The 20,224-nt window shown below is 49.2% G+C and overlaps 1 protein-coding gene across 2 annotated transcripts in view; it reads left to right on the forward strand.

The window, feature by feature from the left end:
- Positions 1–19,756, forward strand: part of NAT8L (N-acetyltransferase 8 like) — a 29,598-nt gene extending 9,842 nt beyond the window's left edge. Inside the window, exons 3-4 of one of the 2 annotated variants that reach the window (XM_050896661.1) lie at positions 18,970–19,295; positions 19,499–19,756. In XM_050896661.1, the coding sequence (XP_050752618.1) occupies positions 18,970–19,295; positions 19,499–19,672 (500 nt within the window). In that variant the 3' untranslated portion in view covers positions 19,673–19,756. Of the gene's footprint in view, positions 1–18,969 lie in introns of both variants that reach the window. The other variant, XM_050896662.1, reaches the window with a different exon arrangement.
- Positions 19,757–20,224: the final 468 nt, after the last annotated feature.

Here is a 20,224-nt window from a genome sequence, read left to right on the forward strand (position 1 = left end):
ATTTTTTTTTTTTTTTTTTCCTTCCCCCCCCCCCGTAGGAAGATGAGGAATTGTTTCTTTTTCCTGACAGGTGGCTAATGAAAGCAGTCTTAAAGGGAATTCAAAGATAGCACCGTGTCTTACCTAGTTTCTATTTGCAAATCTGTTACTTGTAACCAAATAATAAGGTTTGGGGTTTTTTTTTTTTCTTGGGTTGGTTTTTTTTTTTTTTTGCTGAAGGCCGAGTGGAATCACCAAGAAGCCTCATGCCTTTTATTAAGGGTGCATCAAAAACTAGTTTGTAGTGGTCTGGTTAGAGCCAGGTACCAACTGTGGTTTCTGTTACAGATGGCTTTGAGCCATTCTTTTAAGTCATCTATTGACCTGTTAGACCCCAGCAATTAATTAACTATTTATGAAAGTATATACGATATCATTTATTGTCTTTTATAACTGTTTGACGAGTGTTTCTTTCAAGAATTGGAAATTTTATTTCTTGCAGGATAATTCCAAAGTTTTGACCTGGGACTCCCATGATTTAGTGCCAAACTGGGATTCTGCTTTAAAATGGGTTTCTGTGAGTGAAAGGAGGCTTTTCAAAATAGGTAACGGGAAATATGTATTACAGGGGTATTTTTAAGTGGCTGCATGAGATATTGCTATTTAAAATTGGATTTGCCACAGTGTAAACACTAACAGAAAAATACAACGCGTTAGTTGCACGTTAGTGTGTATTGCTTGAAATGATAACTTGCAAGTAATATTTGTCACTTAAAATTCATGTGCTGCTTCTAGGATTTATCCAAGTGGCAAAACTGAAAACCAGAGGTTTTATGAGAAAATGATTTTTCAGTTCAGGAACTGGAAAATAAAAGGGAGAATAGTATTGATCCAAATTAAGCTGATTTGCTACTCCCTCTCTGGTTTTTCACTATGAAGAAGCAAAAACCTGTGTTTAGTGGTGAATGTAGTACTTTTTTCAGCTTGAAACAAAATTGTTGGTTCTGTTACAGGCTTCCTTAAGAAGCAAAGGTCAGACTGAAGTATATATTTAAAAAATACTGATTATGGTAGAGCCATGATACAGTTAAAGTTTGTTACCTCCCAGGCAGGTCCCTCTGTTCTTCTTTACATGGCACTATTAAATCTATACTAAGCCAGTGCTGGGATTGCCGGGATCCCAGGCCCTGTTTAAATTATATATTTAGGCGTTTTATACCAGTGTAGTAGTTGAAGAGGTGGTGTCGAGGGGGACCATCTCCAAAGTCCCGGCAGCTGGGACATCCCCTGCGATCCCGGGGAGGACTGAGCTGTGCGCAGGCATCTCAGCCAGCAGTGCTGGGGGATGAGATGCGCGCAGGATTAGTGCCAGCCTGGCTTTCCTCTGCGTTTTCTTTCCCAGCTGAAGATCTTTGGTGAATTCAGGACAAATGTGTAAATTGTTTTGAATTAACAAAAACTGCATTTTTAAGCAAGCTACTTGCCTAGATCTATCCTCGATCACCTGTAATTGCTATACAAGCTGCTCCCACTCTCTCTTGCCAATGTGCTTGAATCTTGACTTGGAAATCGGCATCAGAGATGCAAGTTTATTTGCTTTTTACAGTTGCAGCTCTTGGTCTCTGCACTAACACTGCTAATTGAAATGGGGGGGTGAAGGACCAGCTGTCCAGCCATGAATGGCTCCTCAGTGCACCTCGCATACAACACTCATTTCAACAGCTATCAGATAATAACATCTACCATTGGGAACCAATAGTGGTTCCTTGAATTTTTTTTTTCTCCATTTTTTTTTTTTTTTTCCCCTCTTCCTTCCCCTGCCACAGCAGTTCTGTATCCCACTTTTCCAGTCTTGTGTCAAACTGCAATATTTGCATTTTTTATCCTTTGAATTCTGCTTGGCTGTCTTGTCCGTCCCTGTGTTGAGTTCTCCAGTGGGTTTGTCTGGTCTGGTTCTTGCTTCGTTCATTACTTCTGGCACTTCCCAAAAGTGGTGGTCCCCCACCCAGCATCCCTCTTTGTATCTCTCTGATCTTCCCCTTCCTCCCGTTATGCTTTTAAATTGATGTCCCTTTGCTTAATTTCATTCTATAAGTACTTTCTTCTCCTTCTTAGTTTGTCATTCAGATATTTTGCATGGTGAGCACAAGGTTGTTCGGGGTTTTTTTTGGTAGAATACTCAGAATAACAAAGATAAGAAAATAAATAGAAGTCAGCAGCATGAGGATATTGTGTCTGCTAAGCTGAGAACAGAGTGCGTCAGTGCACAAACCCACGTCTCGGCGATGGTGGGGAGAGAACATTTTGCCTAAAGGCAAATGAACTGCCAACAACAGGATTTCTTACACCTTCTTTAGAGCATCTGACCCACGTTGCTCCCAGATGTATCTGGGCACAGCCTACTGATCTTTTCTGCTATGATTTTTCCTATAAACCCCATTCTTCCCATTTTAATAGGATATATAAAGTCATCATTGCAGTCAGAGTACAGCAAAATACCCATTTCATTTGCTGAGATCAGGGCTTTTTGTTCTTTTTTTGGAGGTGCCAAATCTGTTCATCTTCCCTGGAACTAGATAACAGCATCAGAAACACTGTGTAACACTTCTAGTGAGAATCCAGGGAAGACCTAAATCTGTAGTCTTTCAATTTAAAATAATGTTAAATAGTAGAACTGCAAAGAGAAGCTTTTGAAAATAGCCTGGTTTGGAGCACCTGCCATTTGTAGCGCTAAGCAATTTTAGATGATGGTTAGTTAGAGACAGAGCAATAAAAGCGTGGCAGATACCCGGCTGCTGTCCGCTTAACAGCACTGAGCGTCTTGGTAAAGTCCTCGTTATTGGAATTGCATCGTTAGTGGTGGGATTTGTTAAAAAAGAGAGAAGGCGAGTGGGGGGGGAAGTTACTGTACGAAAGGGATGCTAATGAGAGATTTTTTTAAAAATCCAAACTGTTTAAAAGGGATATTTGTAAAACACCTTTTCAAGCTTTTGCTGCCTGTAAAGTCAATTAGATTCACTTAATGGCTATGAAAATATACGTCTGGTGTGATTTCAGAACCTGCAAATGTTCAGAGGATAACATCAAGCTGCCTCTCGGGCAGCGATTTTCATTTGGGAATAAGCCATCATCAGGTTTTACGGGGCTTTTTTTGGGCAATCAGTAGTCTGAAAAGCATCAAAGCATCTGCGAGGATTCTTGAGAAGTGGGAACATTTTTCATGGATAACTCAAACAGCTAAAGAGGATTTCAGTGAAATTCTGAAAAAATAACACCACAAAACCCCGCCACATTCACTGAGACTGAACTCTGGGAGAGCTTGGCTTAAAGATTCAGTGGAGCATTTGCTTTAACTTAATCATGGGCTTAAATCCCTTGTCTCTTGTTGGGAGTTTAGTGTATACTTAGGGGCATCCTTCAGTATGGGTCCAAGTGCTCTTTTGATATTTACAGGAGACCTGTGACATAAATGGGAAATGCAGTGATGGAATAAACCTTGAGTTTGCTGTGTGTGTGCTATCAGCTGCCTGCAAGATGAATTTATGATGTTTTAGGGAAAACTGGTGCATCGGAAGGAGGAATTGCAGCTGTGAACCTACCCTTAGTTATATTCATTCTGCCCTGTCTTAGCATCGGGTATGGGGGTTTAGTGTTATTTAGTGTTGCCTTTGTAGTTGGGAAAATCCAACGGATCCTCAAAATACTGCATTTCTACCCAGGTTAGTGTGGATTTGCATCTCTCCTGACTCTGGTTGCTGTAGGTGCTGTTCATATTTATGAGTTGATCCCCTTTCCACAGATGCTTGGTGAATGAGTGTGCCACAGGCTGATGGTACCTGGCATGAAAGTATCTGCTCTCACTAGCCCTGAGCAGACTGCCCTTCATTTCCCATGTATCTCCCCGATGGAGTGAGATGTGGCCCGTTACCTACTCACTCCATAGATTTATTTTGCAAATCTCTTTCAAATCCCCGGCTCTCGTGACTGGTATTGAGGCTGGGGCTCAAAGGTACCCCAGTCACGTGGATGTGGGGTGTAAGGTGGTGATAGATGGTCATCACAGGAGATCTGGGAATAACCAGATTAGGGTTTTGTAGGGACTTTTTGGCTTGATTGGTCTGGCATAGTAGTCTGAACACGTGGCAAAGGGGTTTTTTTCCTTTTTTAATTTTAGAGAAGTAGAGATTTACACATGTAATTTTCATTTTCTGTTAATGCATCATCCACAACAGGTCCATTGTCTGTGCCCAGCCTGACAGATGTTCATGTATTTATGGATGTAGAATTTTCTTACGCTGCCACATTAGATAAATGTGCCAGTTTCAGTCTGGAGTAGTGGAGTTCAGTAGAATTGCACCCAAGGTGCATTGGCTTTGATGTACTGGAAGAGGGATGTAGAAACATGTTGGTTTTAACAACAGTGGGCGTCCAGATGTGGGTTTTTCTGCACCATGGCAGTACTCTGGCTTTACATGGGGCATTGCCACCGGTTTGCTGGGAGTTAAAAATTGAAGCGATGTGTGTTGACGGAGGCTCATGCTGCTCGGGAGGTCTTGCTGGGGTCTGCAGCATGGTGGGTGGAAGGAGACAATACTGAGGCTTTGTAGAGGACTTTCATTTTCATTACTTACGTGAAAGAAGGAAGTGAAGTCTTGACCCAGTGTTTGCCCTCCTTGCTGTGTAGGGCTCCAACAGAGCGGGTGGGAGGGAGCCCTTTACGTTAGCATACACGGGTGGGACATACCAGAGCAACCTTACACCGAGGCTTAGTTTGGCTGAGTTAGGTATAAATATAACGGCCCTCCAGGGATTAAATATTCACAGTAAATCCAGAAAAGTAAGAGGGCTGCAAGCAAGAAAGGTGTTAATTTACAGTGGGAGCCTGCAGTGGGATGGCCATGGGGAGGTGGTACCTGAAGGGCAGTAGGTTGCCTTCACAGGCTTCTCCTGCTGGAAAAAAGCCTGTGTTTATTTTCAAGGAGAGAGCACCCATTGCAGTAGTGTCCCTGGGAGCCCTGGCTGTCACAACAGCCTGGTTGCCTCGGAAGGGCTGAGGACCCCCAGACACCGTCTCAGGAGGGGCTCAGCATCTCCCACAGCCAGGCTTTACAAGCACAGCGGGATGGGAATGCAGCAGTACCCCCATCTGCTGATTCTACCTGACCACTGGAGTCACCACCCACCTTGTCGGTGGGTTGAGGGTTGGGCTGGAGGTGTGGGAAGGTGCAAACACCAGGAGGTGCCTGCAGCTGTCAATGGGTCAGGTTCAGCCCCACAGCAGCACAGCAAAACGCCTCAGGGTCTGGCCCTGTGTGGTGGGGTGAGCACCTCCTTCCCTGCTCTTCCAGAAGAGGATGGGCTGGTTGGTATGTTGTAGGGTAAGAGTCACTGCTGGAGGAAGGCCTCCAGTGTTTGAAGCGTGATGGTGTTAAAAGCACTCAGGGAATACTTGGAAGGTTTGCTTCCAGAGAGGTTTGCTAGTTATTTATTCATTTATTTATACGGGTCAGGAGTTGCATTTGCTACAAACTGAAGCATTAGTCCTGTTGCTACCTCTGGCCTTGGATGTCAGAAGTGCATGGCAGACCCCTTTCCAAGGGAAACGCCTTGTTTCTTGGCATGCTGCAGGTGGAAATTGCCTTTTTTTCCATCACCTTCCATGCTGGGATGAGCGTCTCCACAGAGACACTGTGCCACCTCGATGGCAGCAGGCAGAGAGGCTGTGGGTTTGGTTGACCCAAGCCTGATTCTCCTTACCAGCTTTATTATCATTTCAGTTCCCCTGTTATTTAGTCATCTACTCCTTACCCAGAGGTCGGGGGAATAGGTTTGACCCGTTGCTTGGGGGGCTCATACTAACAGGTCAGACAGGATTGGTCCCGGTGAGAAGCACCCTTGGCAAACGGCTGGGGAGGACAGAGGTAGTGAGCTGTGCTTCAGTGCCACCCTCACTCCTCGCCTCTTGAGCTCTTCGTAGTCCATTGCAATGGATTTGGACGGTTCATCTTGGTGTGGCAGATGGTGACTATTCATGTGCTGTGATATGATGGGGTGGGTTGGTCCCAACTGATTATAACTGGTGTCCTTGTTGGATGCCTGAGCTCTGGGAAGGGTATTTGTGCAGCACCATTTCAAGCTGCTGTGCTAGAAATAGGAAGAAATATTTATTTCTTGCAATAGACTCAAGGAGATCAAGCCATGTACCATCTGACTTCAGCCTGTAGTTTGTACCAAATCTGTGCCCTGAACCTTTTCTTTTTTTCTGATGTCTTCCTCCACGCTAAGTAATGAATTCTTCACTGTGGTTTCAGAGAAAATATAGCTCCCTGTGTTTGCTGTTTCACTCCTGTAGATTATTAATACAATAGAAAGTTAAAGGCTGGGGAGGTTTGATTCATTGTGTTAGCAACAAGGTAGGATTCTTGTGAAACTCAAGTCATCTGCAGAAAGAAAGGCTTTGAGTGCAGCAGAGTTTGATTTATCGTTAGTGTTAGGAGAGTATCATGGTAGCTTCTCTTTGCCATGCAGCATTTGGGGAAATGCAGTCCCAGTCCGACAATTCCTGGTATGCCCCAGGAAGGAAAGCGGAGGAGCTCCCCTGGGGTCTGAGACTTTTCTGGTCAGTGTTTCTGCACCATAAATATTGCGAACTCCTACTCGTCATTATTGCTCATCGGCTGCTGTGGTAGTGAAGTCCTCATTCAGAGGCTGTTGAGGGCAGCAGGAATGTGCTAAGGGGGGAAAAACTCCATGTTCAGAACCACTGAAACATGCTGTACAGCATGTTTTGGCTGAATACGTGTATCCTTTACATGACTTGCAATTGAATGTTGTACCGTTACCCTTTTCTATCACTTCTCTGCCTTACAGACGTAGATTTGGGTGTGTTTGCAGAACCAGTCAGCATCTGCACTAGCACTTGGGGAGCCCCATCCCATGCATTGGGATTATATGCTGTAAAATACAGTTGGTTACCTGCCAGAGGTGACCTATTCCCAGCTCTGCCGTCCTTGATGCCCCTAAAAGTAATGTAAGCAATGTAGTCCTGTTTTGGCATGTGTTTTGGGGTTTTTTTGTCTGTCACATTTTAAATATGCAAATGTTTTTAGTCTCTCCCTTTTCGCTATAGGTAGGTGATCTGGCTGTAAGGTAGGGGAGGCACCTCTCAGCCTTGTTTTTGACTCCGATTTAAAGAGCTTGCACACATATATGAGTTATTCTGTCCTAACGCATCATTATGCCATACCTTAAGTTTGAACCTACATCTTGGGTGCAATTCATAGAATCATAGAATGGTTTGGGTTGGAGGGGACCTTAAAGATCATCTAGTTCCAACCCCCCTGCCATGGGCAGGGACACCTTCCACTAGACCAGGTTGCTCAAAGCCCCATCCAGCCTGGCCTTGAACACTTCCAGGGAGGGGGCATCCACAACTTCTCTAGGCAACCTGTTCCAGTGCCTCACCACCCTCACAGTAAAGAATTTCTTCCTTACATCTAATCTAAATCTACCCTCTTTCAGTTTAAAGCCATTACCCCTTGTCCTATCACTACATGCCCTTGCAAAAAGTCCCTCTCCAGCTTTCCTGTAGGCCCCCTTTAGGTACTGGAAGGCTGCTATACAGTCTCCCCAGAGCCTTCTCTTCTCCAGGCTGAACAACCCCAACTGTCTCAGCCTGTCCTCATAGGAGAGGAGCTCCAGCCCCCTGATCATCTTCGTGGCCCTCCTCTGGACTGGCTCCAACAGGTCCATGTCCTTCTTATGTTGGGGGCCCCAGAGCTGGACGCAGTACTGCAGGTGGGGTCTCACGAGAGCATGGTAGAGGGGCAGAACCACCTCCCTTGACCTGCTGGTCACGCTTCTTTTGATGCAGCCCAGGGTGCAGTTGGCTTTCTGGGCTGCAGACGCACATTGCCAGGTCATGTTGAGCTTCTCATCAACCAAAACCCCAAGTCCTTCTCCTCAGGGCTGCTCTCAATCCACTCATCACCCAGCCTGTATTTGTGCTTGGGATTGCCCCAACCCATGTGCAGGACCTTGCACTTGGCCTTGTTGAACTTCATGAGGTTCGCACAGGCCCACCTCCCAAGCCTGTCAAGGTCCCTCTGGATGGCATCCCTTCCCTCCAGTGTGTCGACCACACCACACAGCTTGATGTCGTCGTTCATCTTGCCTACCATATTCCTGGCTAAAAGCAGTTGTTTGCAGTGAGCTGTGTAGGCTTTTGCTGTGGTCACTTGCAGAGGAGGGGCTCTCCTGGAGGGTGACTGACCTTAAAGGTTGTTGACCTCGGTTAGAGCAGCATAAAACTCCTTGGAAGTCCCTGTAGAGCTCAGAATTGCATTCATTATTTAACCTTAAGTAAATGTAATGTTAGTTTCTCTGTTTGCTGTGAAGCATTTGGTGCAATACCTGTGTAGATACAGGTGCTTCTATTGAACTAAAGGGAGTCTTGGCTAAACTTAGACCAGACGAGTAACGATGGATGGCAAAAATAAGATCGATTCTATGTGTTTTCCCCTGGCAGAAGGGCTTGATTTCTTTTTTCCTTTAAACTTCTGACTAAAAACCAGTCTAAATTCTAAAGCATTGGTTTACTTAAGGTCTGACTCTGCAGTTGATAGGCTTAGTGCGGATTTTGGATGCATAGAGAACATGTACTCTGAAAGTACTTTAAATACTTTTTTTTCCTGGTTTTGTCCATTTGTGCAGACCAGTCCGTTCTGCTGAGCCAGCTCCATTGAGCTAGGACTCATCATCCAGTTAGCCCTGAGGACAATGCCAGGCCAAAATCACATATTCTAGTCTTTATCCGCTCCTTTAAGCTGTTTAATTCTTTGCTTATCGATAACAATTGCTCACATGCAAAAACCACAGACAATGCCTGGTTTCTCAAACTGTGCTTTCTCTTGATGACCCAGCAGGTAGACCCCAATCGCTACATCGCTGGTTTTGTCTCTCCTTTCTCTGTAGTGTGTCCTTCTTTTCAATAGCAGAGAGCAGAGCGATGGACCAGGCTAAATATGCCCTGATAACCAGGGTATTTCTAATCCCCCATAACTGCTTCTGCAGCTTTTTGTTGAACAGTTGTTATACGTTGGCTTTGTTACAGTCTTTGCTTTTCAAGGTGCATCACGGCCAGCAGAAAGAGCCAGATACAAGATTTTTAAAGTCCTGCTGTTGCACTTCTTAATATAGCACCCTCTGAAATGTGCTGGAAGGGCTGTCTTTACCCTGTCTGTGGCATCGCCTGGATTTCTAGCTGTCTCATCAAAAGCCTGTTCCTGAGATGTGCTGAGCACTTCCTGGGGCTTTGCTGAGCTCCCCCGGTGCTGTCATGCGTGGTGACACTCTGGGCCCCACGGGACTGAAGCCTGTTGGAGAAATCAACCCGTGAAGTGCTGACACGGGGTATGGCCACTAACAGCTTGTGTTGATCCAGACATCCAGGCTGGGTCCTCCTGAAGCTTTAGAGGAGTAAGGTGCATGGATAGGAGCTGTCATGTAAGTGTTTCAGAGGAACAGGGTGAGGTTTCAAGCAAAGCTTTTAAGAAGATTAGAAATTCCTGCTGGGTTACATCCCCAGCCGTGACAGCAGGAGATGCTGTTTAGGACCAAACCTGGCCGCTTTCTGAAGTTTGTTTGCTGCAGAATGTGTTTTTCTTCAGTCAACATATAAGAGTGAAAGTAAACTATAGCTAGCTGTCAACATCTTAGGGCTTTTCCAGGGGCTTTGACACCCCAAAATGCAATACCTATGATAAAGAAGCTGGGTGCTTTTGAGGACAGACCAGCTCCATCAGGAAGCGTGGAGCAGGCCCTGATGAAAGTCAGTTCTCATACTGTTACTCTGAATTGCAACCCCACCACCCTTTCCATCCCCAGGTGAAGGTAAAGCTGGGCTGCAGCAAAACCTCCTGGTGGGACCGTCACCTGTGCAGCATGTGCTGCTGCTCCAGGTTTATCAGCGGTGGCACGTTACGGCATATACCAGTTTGAATCCAAATACGCTTTTGGGTTTGCATAGATGCTTAGGCCAGCTGTTGCCTGCAGTCCAAAACCACATCACACTCCGTGTCTCATTTTATGCTCGGGTTTGTCAGCTGCAGAGGCCACCCCTGAATTCCTGTCTCCTGGGGTGGTTTGAGACCCATTGCTGTTGTGGGTTGTGGTCACGGTGATTCTGGTAGCGAATGTGCATGGAACTGCTCTGTGGCCACATTGCAGGTCGAATGCTGGATGTCACTGTCGTCCCACCGATCCCCTGCTGATTGCAGCTCTGGAGGCTTTGCCTGAGCTTAGAGATGGTTGCAAGTAACTTCAGCCCTCGGTAACAACAAAGATGAAAGGTAGCAAGGATGGAAAAGAAGGTAGACGGAGAAGTAGCTGAGCTGGTTTCTCGGGACCAAATCATCCATCTCTTTTCGTGCTGTGCAGGTGATCTCATCGCCTGCTGCCCAGATGCCCCATGAATCAGGGAGTGTCACCCACCCTCAGCATATAGATGAGCTGCCCTGTGCTCTTCCAGCAGGGAATTATTTGTAATGGGGCAATGAATCCTGCGGTGGTAGGTTATGTGGAGTTATTTATGGGAAGGAAGGGGTCCCACAGCATTTCTAATTTCATGCATGAATAATTCTTGTGCGTCCCTGACATTTTTTGTTCCCCCATGCCTGGGCCTTGTCTGGTGTAGAGGGATGCTCACAGGTGTCAGGAGTGTCGGAGTCAGGGTCTCTCACATCTCACCTGGTTTCCATGGCCATAAACTACTTTGAAATGCCATTATTTTGTAGGAGCCCTCCAGGAATGCCTTTTAACTGAAGTCAAGTGTAGAGTTATTAGCAGAAGTTGTGGGAGCTGTTATGCAGCCCTGCTTGAAGCCAAGGGGAACTAAAAGGTGGAAGGGAGGGAAACTCAAGGCACGGAAAGGGTGGAGGTAAGGAGGGATAACAGAATAATAATGTGCCTCATAAACACAGAAATAAATCCCTCCCCATCCTGGCTAGCTGAGCAGTTGCAGTCAGTAGCAGGTACAGCCTGTCCTTGGTTAGTCCCTGTGCCCAAGCTGCCTGTGTCTGTGGCCGGGCGGCAGCTGATGTGCCACATCTGTGCCCCAAACTCCTCCCGCCGGCAGCGTTCACATCACGGCAGCCGTGCTCTCCCCAGAAGAGCCTCCTTTCTCCCTTGATGTTGATGTAACTTGGCTGGTCTGCCCCGCGTTTTGCCGAGGATGGAGGGGAAGGAGGAGGGAGAGTTGCCTCAAGTGCTGAGTTCCTCTGCTCCCTCTTCAAAACCCAGACAGGATAAAAGGGCAGGGATTTAAATGGCATCAGCAATACACAGCCGTGGCGCAGCCAGCTTTGGGCTGGGGACTCTGTCCACTTGCTGCCATGCACAGCCTGTCTCACTTAAAGTGATGGATATAAATAGTGCTGGCAGGAGGAGAGGCGAGACACTGAACTTTGGGGCTTTTTAACCAGTTATCTATAAATAAGTAATAATTGCACAGCACTGTGTCCAGTGCAGCACACCTCCTGGTTCCCTCTGTACTGCCTTGCTCAGACCACCTCTGCTTGGCAGAAAGGGCTGCTGCTCTGGCGAAAATCACACCGAAAGATGGCACAGGAGGCTGAACAAATGACTCCAAGGGCAAATACTTAAAGCTTCATGATGCAACAGTGTGTTGTATTTCCTCTGTCCTCGGATTTCCTTGCAGTGGTGTTGCACTGGGCTGTGCCACAGTATGTCAGCGGGTTGCAGGGAGGAGTTTGGGGGCATTCAGATCTCTAGGATTAGCAAGCCTGTGACTTTTGTCAAGCTTTTATGCAGGTATATTAAGAGCAAGGGACACAGGCAGTTGCAGGTCCTGTCCTATGGGAAGCACAGGGATGATTTTTGGGTTTTGGTTGTTGTTTTTTTTTTTTCCCCGCTTTTGCCCCATCGTAGCAGCCTGGGGGAAAATCTAGGATAGAGAGGGATGTTTGCTCTGTGCAGGATGTTGCTTCTCCCAGCAAAGCCCTGAAGACACACACTGAGCCTGTGGGCAGCCTCTCTCCCAGAGCTCACGCCTGCACATCACACCTCTGCCAGGGATGCAGGTTCCTAATTTTTAATTTTGGGGGGCCTGGCCGGAGTTTCTCTTAACATCAGCTTCCTTTTCTCACAGTGGCCAGTCCTCAGATGCTTTCCTGGCTCTGCTGTAAGCATGCAGAGGAGCTGGCGTTCGCCTGGCAGGTTCCCAGCAGTGATGGTGGTAGCTGCTGAGTGGCTCTGCTGGTCCCCTCGTCTGGATGATGCTCTGAGGAAGTCACCCGGGACAGCTTTGAGCTGGGAGGGGAGTTGCTCACATTTGCGTTGCTGTGACATGCTAAAGCAGAACTGAAAATCACAGTCCGGGCTTGAAGGGACATTGCCTTGAGAAGTTGCATGTCTGTCTGGAAGTTATGTTCTATGAATAACCCTCAGAGAGTTAATAAGAGCTCGGCTGTGGGAGATACCAGTGCCACCCCTGAAGAAAGAGGGAAAAGACTGGCCTGCCTCTGGGCAAGGTTTCCATACTTGCCCTGTGCTGAGCTTCCAAGGAAAGCTCCTTCCCGCAGGGATGCAACCCCACCCATGCAAAATTAGCACCAGCAGTCGGTGGTGGCTACAGGAGCTGCTCTGTCCTCTCTCCAGCCCTGTGGAAAGCAGGGATAGGTTTTACCTGGCTCAGCCCCTCACGGTGCATGGGTTCTGGCACCGGGGAGGACCCAAGTGTGAGTTCAGGATGTTTTGGGGCGACAGAGCTTTGCTTGCTCCTGTGGAAATACTAGAATTTACTAGGAAACAATGGATTTTAAAAGTACCTGGCAGACAGAGCTTTGGTTTTTCAGAGCAACACACTGCTGTTAAATTCTGGGTTTCGGGGTAGCGGTCCTCAAGCGCTAAAGAACTTAGCTGTGGGAACCTGCTATAGTCAATCACGTAGGACTCATGCTGGTGAGGAAGGCTGATGTCTCATTTTCCCCCCCTTTTCTAGCAGTACTCTCTGCTATTGCTTTTGGCTCCAATCTTTCCACCCATCCACCCACCGGCCTTTTATTCACCAAAGGGTGTAGAAGAATTTGCAGCAAAAATAAATGAATTTATTTTCACCCACCATCCTCGTTGGCTGCGTGGGGGAGAGCTGTGCAGCTCATGACGGTGGAGGAGAGCAGGAGAGGAGGCTTGCAAGCACAGCCAGGGGATTGCACGGCATGTCCTTCTTGGGCAGGAGTGGTGGGTGCTTTGGGCGCAGGATAAGTGGCCAGCACAGTGCCACCGCTCCGGGGAAGTCCTCGGGGCATGGGGCCAGCAGCGGTGTGTGGAGCCTGAGGGCAGCCTGCGCTGTGGGAGAGGGTTGGGTGGATTAGAAGAATGCTCTCTTTTGGTCCCCAAAAGCTGGGAATCATCCTTAAATTTAGAGCAGAAAGACACTGCCATCATGTGTGCTTTCAGGCCCTGAGTGCCATCAGCTGAGGAACCACGTCTGACCTTGCTGTGAACATGAACAATCCAAAATCATCTTCCTTGTTACGCACATCACAGCCATTTTGTGCCTTTTTGTGCCTTTTTCATAGATGTGTGCATCCCAAGTTTGGTTGGTTTGTTTTTTTTTTTAATAGAAGGGCTTGGGTTGGAAGAGACCTTTAAAGATCATATAGTCCGACCCCCCTGCCATGTGCAGGAACATCTTTCAGTAGATCAGGTTGCTCGAAGCCCCGTCCAACCTGACCTTGAGCACTTCCAGGGATGGGGCACCCACAGCTGCTCTGGGCAACCTGTTCCTGTGTCTCACCCCCCTCATCGTAAAAAATTTCTTCCTTTATTACAGCTTTTGCCTATGAGTTCCTGAAGTCAAGAGTCTGCGTGGTGAGGCAGTGGGCTGGAGGAGTGGAGGGAGCTAAGCAAGGTGGTGGTGGCCTTTCCACGGCTGCTTCTCCTCACCTTTGCCTGTTGGCAGTGCGGAGGGGCCGGGTTGGATTGGGAGGCAAGGGACAGTGCTGCAAAGAGGCTTGGTGTTTGGCTGGAAACAGCTAAAGCCTTCAATAGGTGCTTCCAGTACTCCAGAGTGATGTTCACAGGGCAGCTGTAGTTAAATGCAGGATGTCCATGAAGAGCAGACCTTGGAGTGAGCTGGAAGGGCTTTGGATGACCATAGCGATGAGTTGACAGGGGGACCCCAGAAGATGGAGGCAGATGAGAGCGAAGGCAGGGATGGAAGCACTGCCGTGACACGAGTATCTGAAGGGCAGTGAGAGTTGTAGCCATCAGGGTTTGTGTTTATCTTTGCAGCAGTGATTATTTTCAGATAGTGGTGTGAGAGAGTAAAACGTCAGCTCCTGCTATTAATAGCGCTGCAAACAAGGCTGTTGCTCATTACTGACAGGTGAGATGAAGTTAATGTTATTTCATCCTAGGTATGAAAAAGTGCAAAACCAGGACAGGCTCTGAGTCAATCCTCTTGGTCCAGAAAAGATGGGGAAGAGACACCCCGCCCCAGCCCTGGGAGGTGGCAGTGGGGGGGTGGTTTTCCCAAGGTGCTTCCATCCTGCTCCGGAGTAAGTGCTGCTGGAAGAGTGGATATGGTGAGGAGCTGCAGCTGGCTGGGATTGCTGAAAACATGTTGAGTTTAGGTAAAACGCAAACTGAAGACCTTCAGGGTTCCTGCACTGAAACTGGAGAGTTTGCCCAGAGGAGAGGTCTCAGCCCAAGGTCAGCAGCCCGTCACGGGACCCCAAAACAGCTTTTGGTAGCAAATCCCCATCCAAATGGGATGCAGCTCCCTGGAGGAGGGATTTGACAACCCCACGGGTGAAAGCTGCTCCTGGGCTTGTAGCCACCTTTGGAAACTTGAGGTGTCTTTAGCAGGCTGAAGCATCTGGCCACCGGTGATCCTCGGAGCAGATGCAGACACAAGGTGGGCGGCAGGGTAAAAGTCTTGGGGATTGATGGCGCTGGTGTAAATGAGAGCCGAATACAACTCGCATTGTTTGAGCAGATGTGTCCTGTCTGCTGCTAATTATAAGCGTTGCGTGCACAACACACACTGGGAGATGTGCCAGATACTATTTCTTTTCATGCTGAACTCAAAATCATTATAATTAAGCTTTAAAGTTGTGAGTAAAAACTAACAAGGAGTGCGAGTTTGCCGTCATGCTGCTTGCAACTGGGCCGGTCCCCGCCGGGATGGACGGGTGTGAGGGTACGGCCTCAACCCTGGAGGGCGGTCGGAAGGGGCTGGGGGTTTGAAAGGCCTTGTGGGCTCTGCCGTGGCGGGCATGTCCAGATTTGGGTTTTAAATAGGCAGAAGACCCAAAAATACTAGAAACGTGCCTTTTTACAAATGTGGGAAGTGTTGCTGAGTGAGCTTTAGCAGCCTCTTGGGCTTGGTGGGCACAGAGGAGAGATGCTTGCTAAGAAGGGAAAATCAGGAATAAAAGGAGGAAGCGATCAGGGAAGCAATCGCATAACCTTGGGCCAAGAGGAACCTGGGTTGGTATCTCTGGTTTGAGGAAAACGAGACAGACTTGCTGAAGAAGCAGCTCCAGGAGGAGTCGCTGCACGTAGGGCTGGATGAGAGGGATGTGGTGGCTGTGCCACCGGCTGTGGCTCGGCGGGCACCGGTTGATGGCTGCTTTGTGGCACTTTCTGGGGCTGCCTCAGGACCGGCTGGGTGCTGGGGACGGCACTGTGTGCCCCCAGGGGAGCAGCCCATCTCTGCTCCCCAAACACGGGGGGACTCATGAACCCCCTTTTTGGACTACATCACAGGAGCTGAAACTGGTGGCCATGCACGTAGGGGTGAGGATCACTGCGGCCCCGATTTCCTGATGTGCTTGCCGTGTGGGCAGAGGCATGATGGATGGGCTGGGGGGGTGCGTTGGGCAGAGCAGCCATGTGATGAGCGGTTTAAAAACAGTGCTGCAGAGCAGAGAGCCGTGAGCTCTCAGCCCTGCGATTTGTATTCAGAGGGAAGGCGGCTGCTGGGTTTCAGTGCTTGTAGGTCTTCGTCTGGGGTCGTGTCTGAATAAATTATGTTTTGAGATCCAGGTGAATGCAGGGGAACAAGCCGCACTATCAACACAGCAGAAGAGGAGAGACATGTTAACTGCTCATGATAAATGGGTCAGGATGGGTCCTGGTGTTTTAAAAATTAGCTGTTGACCTAGATAGCGACAGCGTAATGACTTGCTCACAGTGGGAACAAAAGTGAGCGTCGCTGGAGCTGCGCATCGCTCTGAAGGTGGGGACGAGCCCGGTGTGCTGGGTTGTACCTGGGCTGACTCCCTGCCCTTCGTTTGTACCCAGCTTTTCCTTGGCAGCTGGGCTGTGCCGCGGGCAAGCGCAGAAAACCTCGGCCGTCTCTGACAGCTTTGCCGAGTCACGAGGTGCATTTGTCCCGCAGGCAGCAGCCGGGGAGGCACCTCCCACCGCCCCGTGCTTTGCTCTCCTCCAGTAACAAAGGGCTCTGAGTTGCCTTATTCATTTCCCACACACACACATTTTGCAGGGGGAGCGGTGCCGTGCACCCCTGAGCACCCACCCGGGCTGTTTAACGCCGGTCCTTACGGAGACATGCCATGCATTTGGGTTGGGGTGGTTGGCAGGGTTGATGCTAAAGATGGAGCGGCTGCCCAAGTCAGGTTTTCTTCTGCTTAGCACTGGGGAAGGAGAAGGCCACCGCCTGCGGCAGGTCACAGCACGCCAGGAGTTTCTCCTGTGATGGGGTCCTCTTCCTCTGGATGAAGCCATGTTCCTCCTGAGCACTGAAAGTCAGTGCTTTCCTTCTTGGCAAGAGACCTGTCAGTGCCCCTCGTTAGGTGCCGTAATTGAACAGTGGCTTTCTTGGGTGTTAAGTAAGCAATATCCACGCTAAGGTTGCAGTTGCCCTGTGCTGACAACGTTGGTCTTTTCAGTTCAATTGAAGACACTTTTCCTTCACCAGGATTTTCTGTAAAGATCCTTAGTTAAGACCTGAGTAATTAGTTAATTGAATTTCATTTGTGGTGGGGTTTTTTTGGTTTTTTGGTTGTTTTTTTTTTTTTTAAATCTCCTTGCTGGTGGGGCCAAGTGATGCTGTAATACTCCAGAGTTACAGCAGTTTCTAATTGCATCGGTTTTAATGTTTGTTGGCCAGTACGAGCAGTGGGATGGGATGGTATCGGTGCCTCTCTCCAGCGAGGTCCAGTTTTATTTGAGCTTCATAACTGGCGCTGTGGTTGGAGTGCTTGGGACCCTGGGGTGCTTGCCCCAGGCCCAGCTGCGTGCCCTTCAGGCTGCTGGGCTTTGATTAGATTGGGTTTTGCTTTGGCCTCTTGAACGCAGCATTTGCCCTACCGAGCCTTCGGCCCCAAGGCAGAGCAGCAGTGCTGCCCCCCCTGCACCCCCAAAAGCACAGCCTGTTCGTTAAGCCGTGTCCTTGTTCCTGGAGCAGTGTGCCTGCTGGCTGGTGCCGGGGCGCAATTAAGGACGGGCTGGTTTTACTCACTGAAACTCTACATGGTTTTGGCCGGAGTTGCTTGAGCACCGTGTTTCCAGCTCGTGAGATGCTCTCACCGGGCACACGCCAGCAGAGGAGGAGCAACAGCTCCAAAGCAAGGGGGACCCGGCCACAAGCACCCCAGCCTGCAGGGAAAAAGGGGTGGGTGAGCCTGATCTTGGCTGTGCACAGGAGATGCTCTTTCTGGGGGATGTATATGGCATTTTCCCCTGTTGGTGCTCTGCTGGCTTTCACAGTCCCGGTGTCTCACTACCAGCATCTTGCTGCCCAGTTTGGATTTTCTATTTGAAGCTGTCTTAGGCAAGTCCTGCACTGAGCTCCTGAAGGCTGCAAGAGGAGGATGCACTTACATATCCAGACGTGCATGGGGAGAGGTCAGAAACAAGCCAGGCAGTCACTTATTCAGCCTTTCATATCAGGTCCTCGTGGGTGGAGAAGTGGGTGGCAGGAGGAGCTACTGGGAGCCCTGAGCCATCAGGGCTGCTCTTGCATCGCACCTGAAAAGCAACATCCTTACAAGTCCCAACAAGAGGTTGGGACCATGGTTCGGTGTCTGGCCCACAGCAGGCACACATTTCCCAGACCTAGGGATGCTCCACCACCTCCCCGTGCCCCAGCACTGCCTGCCGTGCCCCAGCACAGGGGTTCTCGTCTTGTTCCGAGCTGGCTCCCTGCCTCTTGCCACAGCACCAGGGAAGGGGGCTCAGCCTTTCCTTCCCCTCACTGTCATCCAGGTTGGATCCTGCCCTCCTAAATCGCTGAGGATGCTTTGTGCATCAGCCTGTGCTTCTCCCCCGCGGGCGCCATGCCTACACGCAGCCACCCCTGCTCGCTTTGGAGACCACAGGTCTGCCCAGAGCACATCAGCGGCTCTCAGCTGAGGAGCGTGGTGATGCGCTGCCCGCACCACAGCCGAGCTGTTCGCTTGGAGGCGAGAGCCTGTGGAAAGTGTGAATCCCAGTAAAGGAGGAGTTTGGCAGCAAAGCGTACAAGAGGCTGCCTGTGCCGCCACCGCGTCTCAGGGTGGGATGCAACGAGCAGCCAACGATGGGTTGTACTGTGCTGGGAGGGACCCGGGACTCACTGCAGTGAAGTTACTGGTGGGACAGGAGAGCGTGACTGCGTGCGGGTCAGAAGTTACCCATCGTGTGCCACCATGAGGTGAGGATTGTTACCTGTCTGTGATGGCAGCCAAATGCACTTCGTAACGCTTGGTCCCTAGGAATCTTGTTTCGGTTTGTAGTGACCTTCCTGTGCATTTTCCTTGGGAAAACAACATTCCCTTCGCAACATCAAGGGAAAAGAAAGTTTGGTCCTTATTTATGGAGGTCTTTAGTCCCCACATGTGACAGAGAGGTGATTTCTGACCCCAAGCCCGGCTCCCATTGGTGTGTTTGTCAACTGGTGCTTTGCCTGCCTTGCCCATCCAGGGTGGCCGGCAGCTACATGTGCTGCTTTATCTCCCGCAGGCTCCTGCTTCTGGGTCGCCGTCCTGGATGGCAACGTGGTGGGGATCGTGGCAGCGCGGGGCAATGAGGAAGACAACACGGTGGAGCTGCGCCGCATGTCCGTCGACTCCAACTACCGTGGCAAAGGGATCGCCAAGGCCCTGGGCCGCAAAGTGCTGGAGTTTGCCATGCTCAACAACTACTCCTCCGTCGTGCTGGGAACCACGGCCGTGAAGATGGCAGCCCACAAGCTCTATGAGTCCTTGGGCTTCAAACACGTGGGTGTCGTCGAACATTACGCCCTGCCGGGGATGACGCGCTCCTTACTGGAGAGAATGTTTTTCCAGGTCCGCTACCACCGCTACCGCCTGCAGCTGCGGGAAGAATAAAAAAACCCAACCAACCAAACGAAAAAAAAATATTTTTTTTTTTCCTTCTCCTCCCCCTTCAAAAATAATAAATTACCCTTCTATTTCTCATCACTGTTGATTTGCCAATTTTGGGTTGAGTTTTTGTTCCCTCATGTCATCTTTTGGTTTGCTCCGTGCAGCTCGATCGTCCAGCCGAGCAGCGCTCCTTCCTCGCATGCTGTAGGTGGTGGTGCTGGGAGTCCTGCGACCCAGCGGGGCAGAGCGGAGCGGAGCGGCGGCCTCTCCTTCCCAGGTACCTCCGTAAAGCACAGAAACTTAACTGCAAAATAGTACCACTGCTCTGGTGTACATAGTCTTCTCCTTTTCCAAATGTAAGATAACATAGTGATGCATTCATAATAGTGCAGAAATATTACTTGAATGCAGTTTTCAGTATTTCATGCACCAGTAAGTAGAATATGCATTCGTCTTACTGTTATTTACTGGTTAATAGTTTTCAAAGAAAAGGTGGGGGGCAACCCCCCCCCCCGCCCCAACCCGCTTGCTACAATGCATGAAGAGGAAAGCGCGTGCACGCACTCAATCACATCGCACTGCCACCACGGCACTGGTGTTGCACTTTTTTGGATGTGCCTCGTTCTGCCAAATGTCTGAGAGACCCTGGGTGCATCCGGTAACCACGACTCCGCTCCATTCCCCCCCTCCTTCCTAAGCCAGCACAGACTCGGACCGGCTGAACTCTGAGCCCCATTGTACCATAGTGTGAAGTTAAGATCAAACCTAAATATCTCCTGCGCTGTTCTGTAGCCACGCGTAAACCTGCAGTCCTGGGCCAGACTCCGCATGTGCGTTGGACTTTCTCTTTGCTGCCTTTTGGGGTTTTTTGTTTGTTTGTTTTTATTTTA

Source organism: Gymnogyps californianus, chromosome 4 (assembly GCF_018139145.2).
Source record: "Gymnogyps californianus isolate 813 chromosome 4, ASM1813914v2, whole genome shotgun sequence".
NCBI classification, from domain to species: domain Eukaryota; kingdom Metazoa; phylum Chordata; class Aves; order Accipitriformes; family Cathartidae; genus Gymnogyps; species Gymnogyps californianus.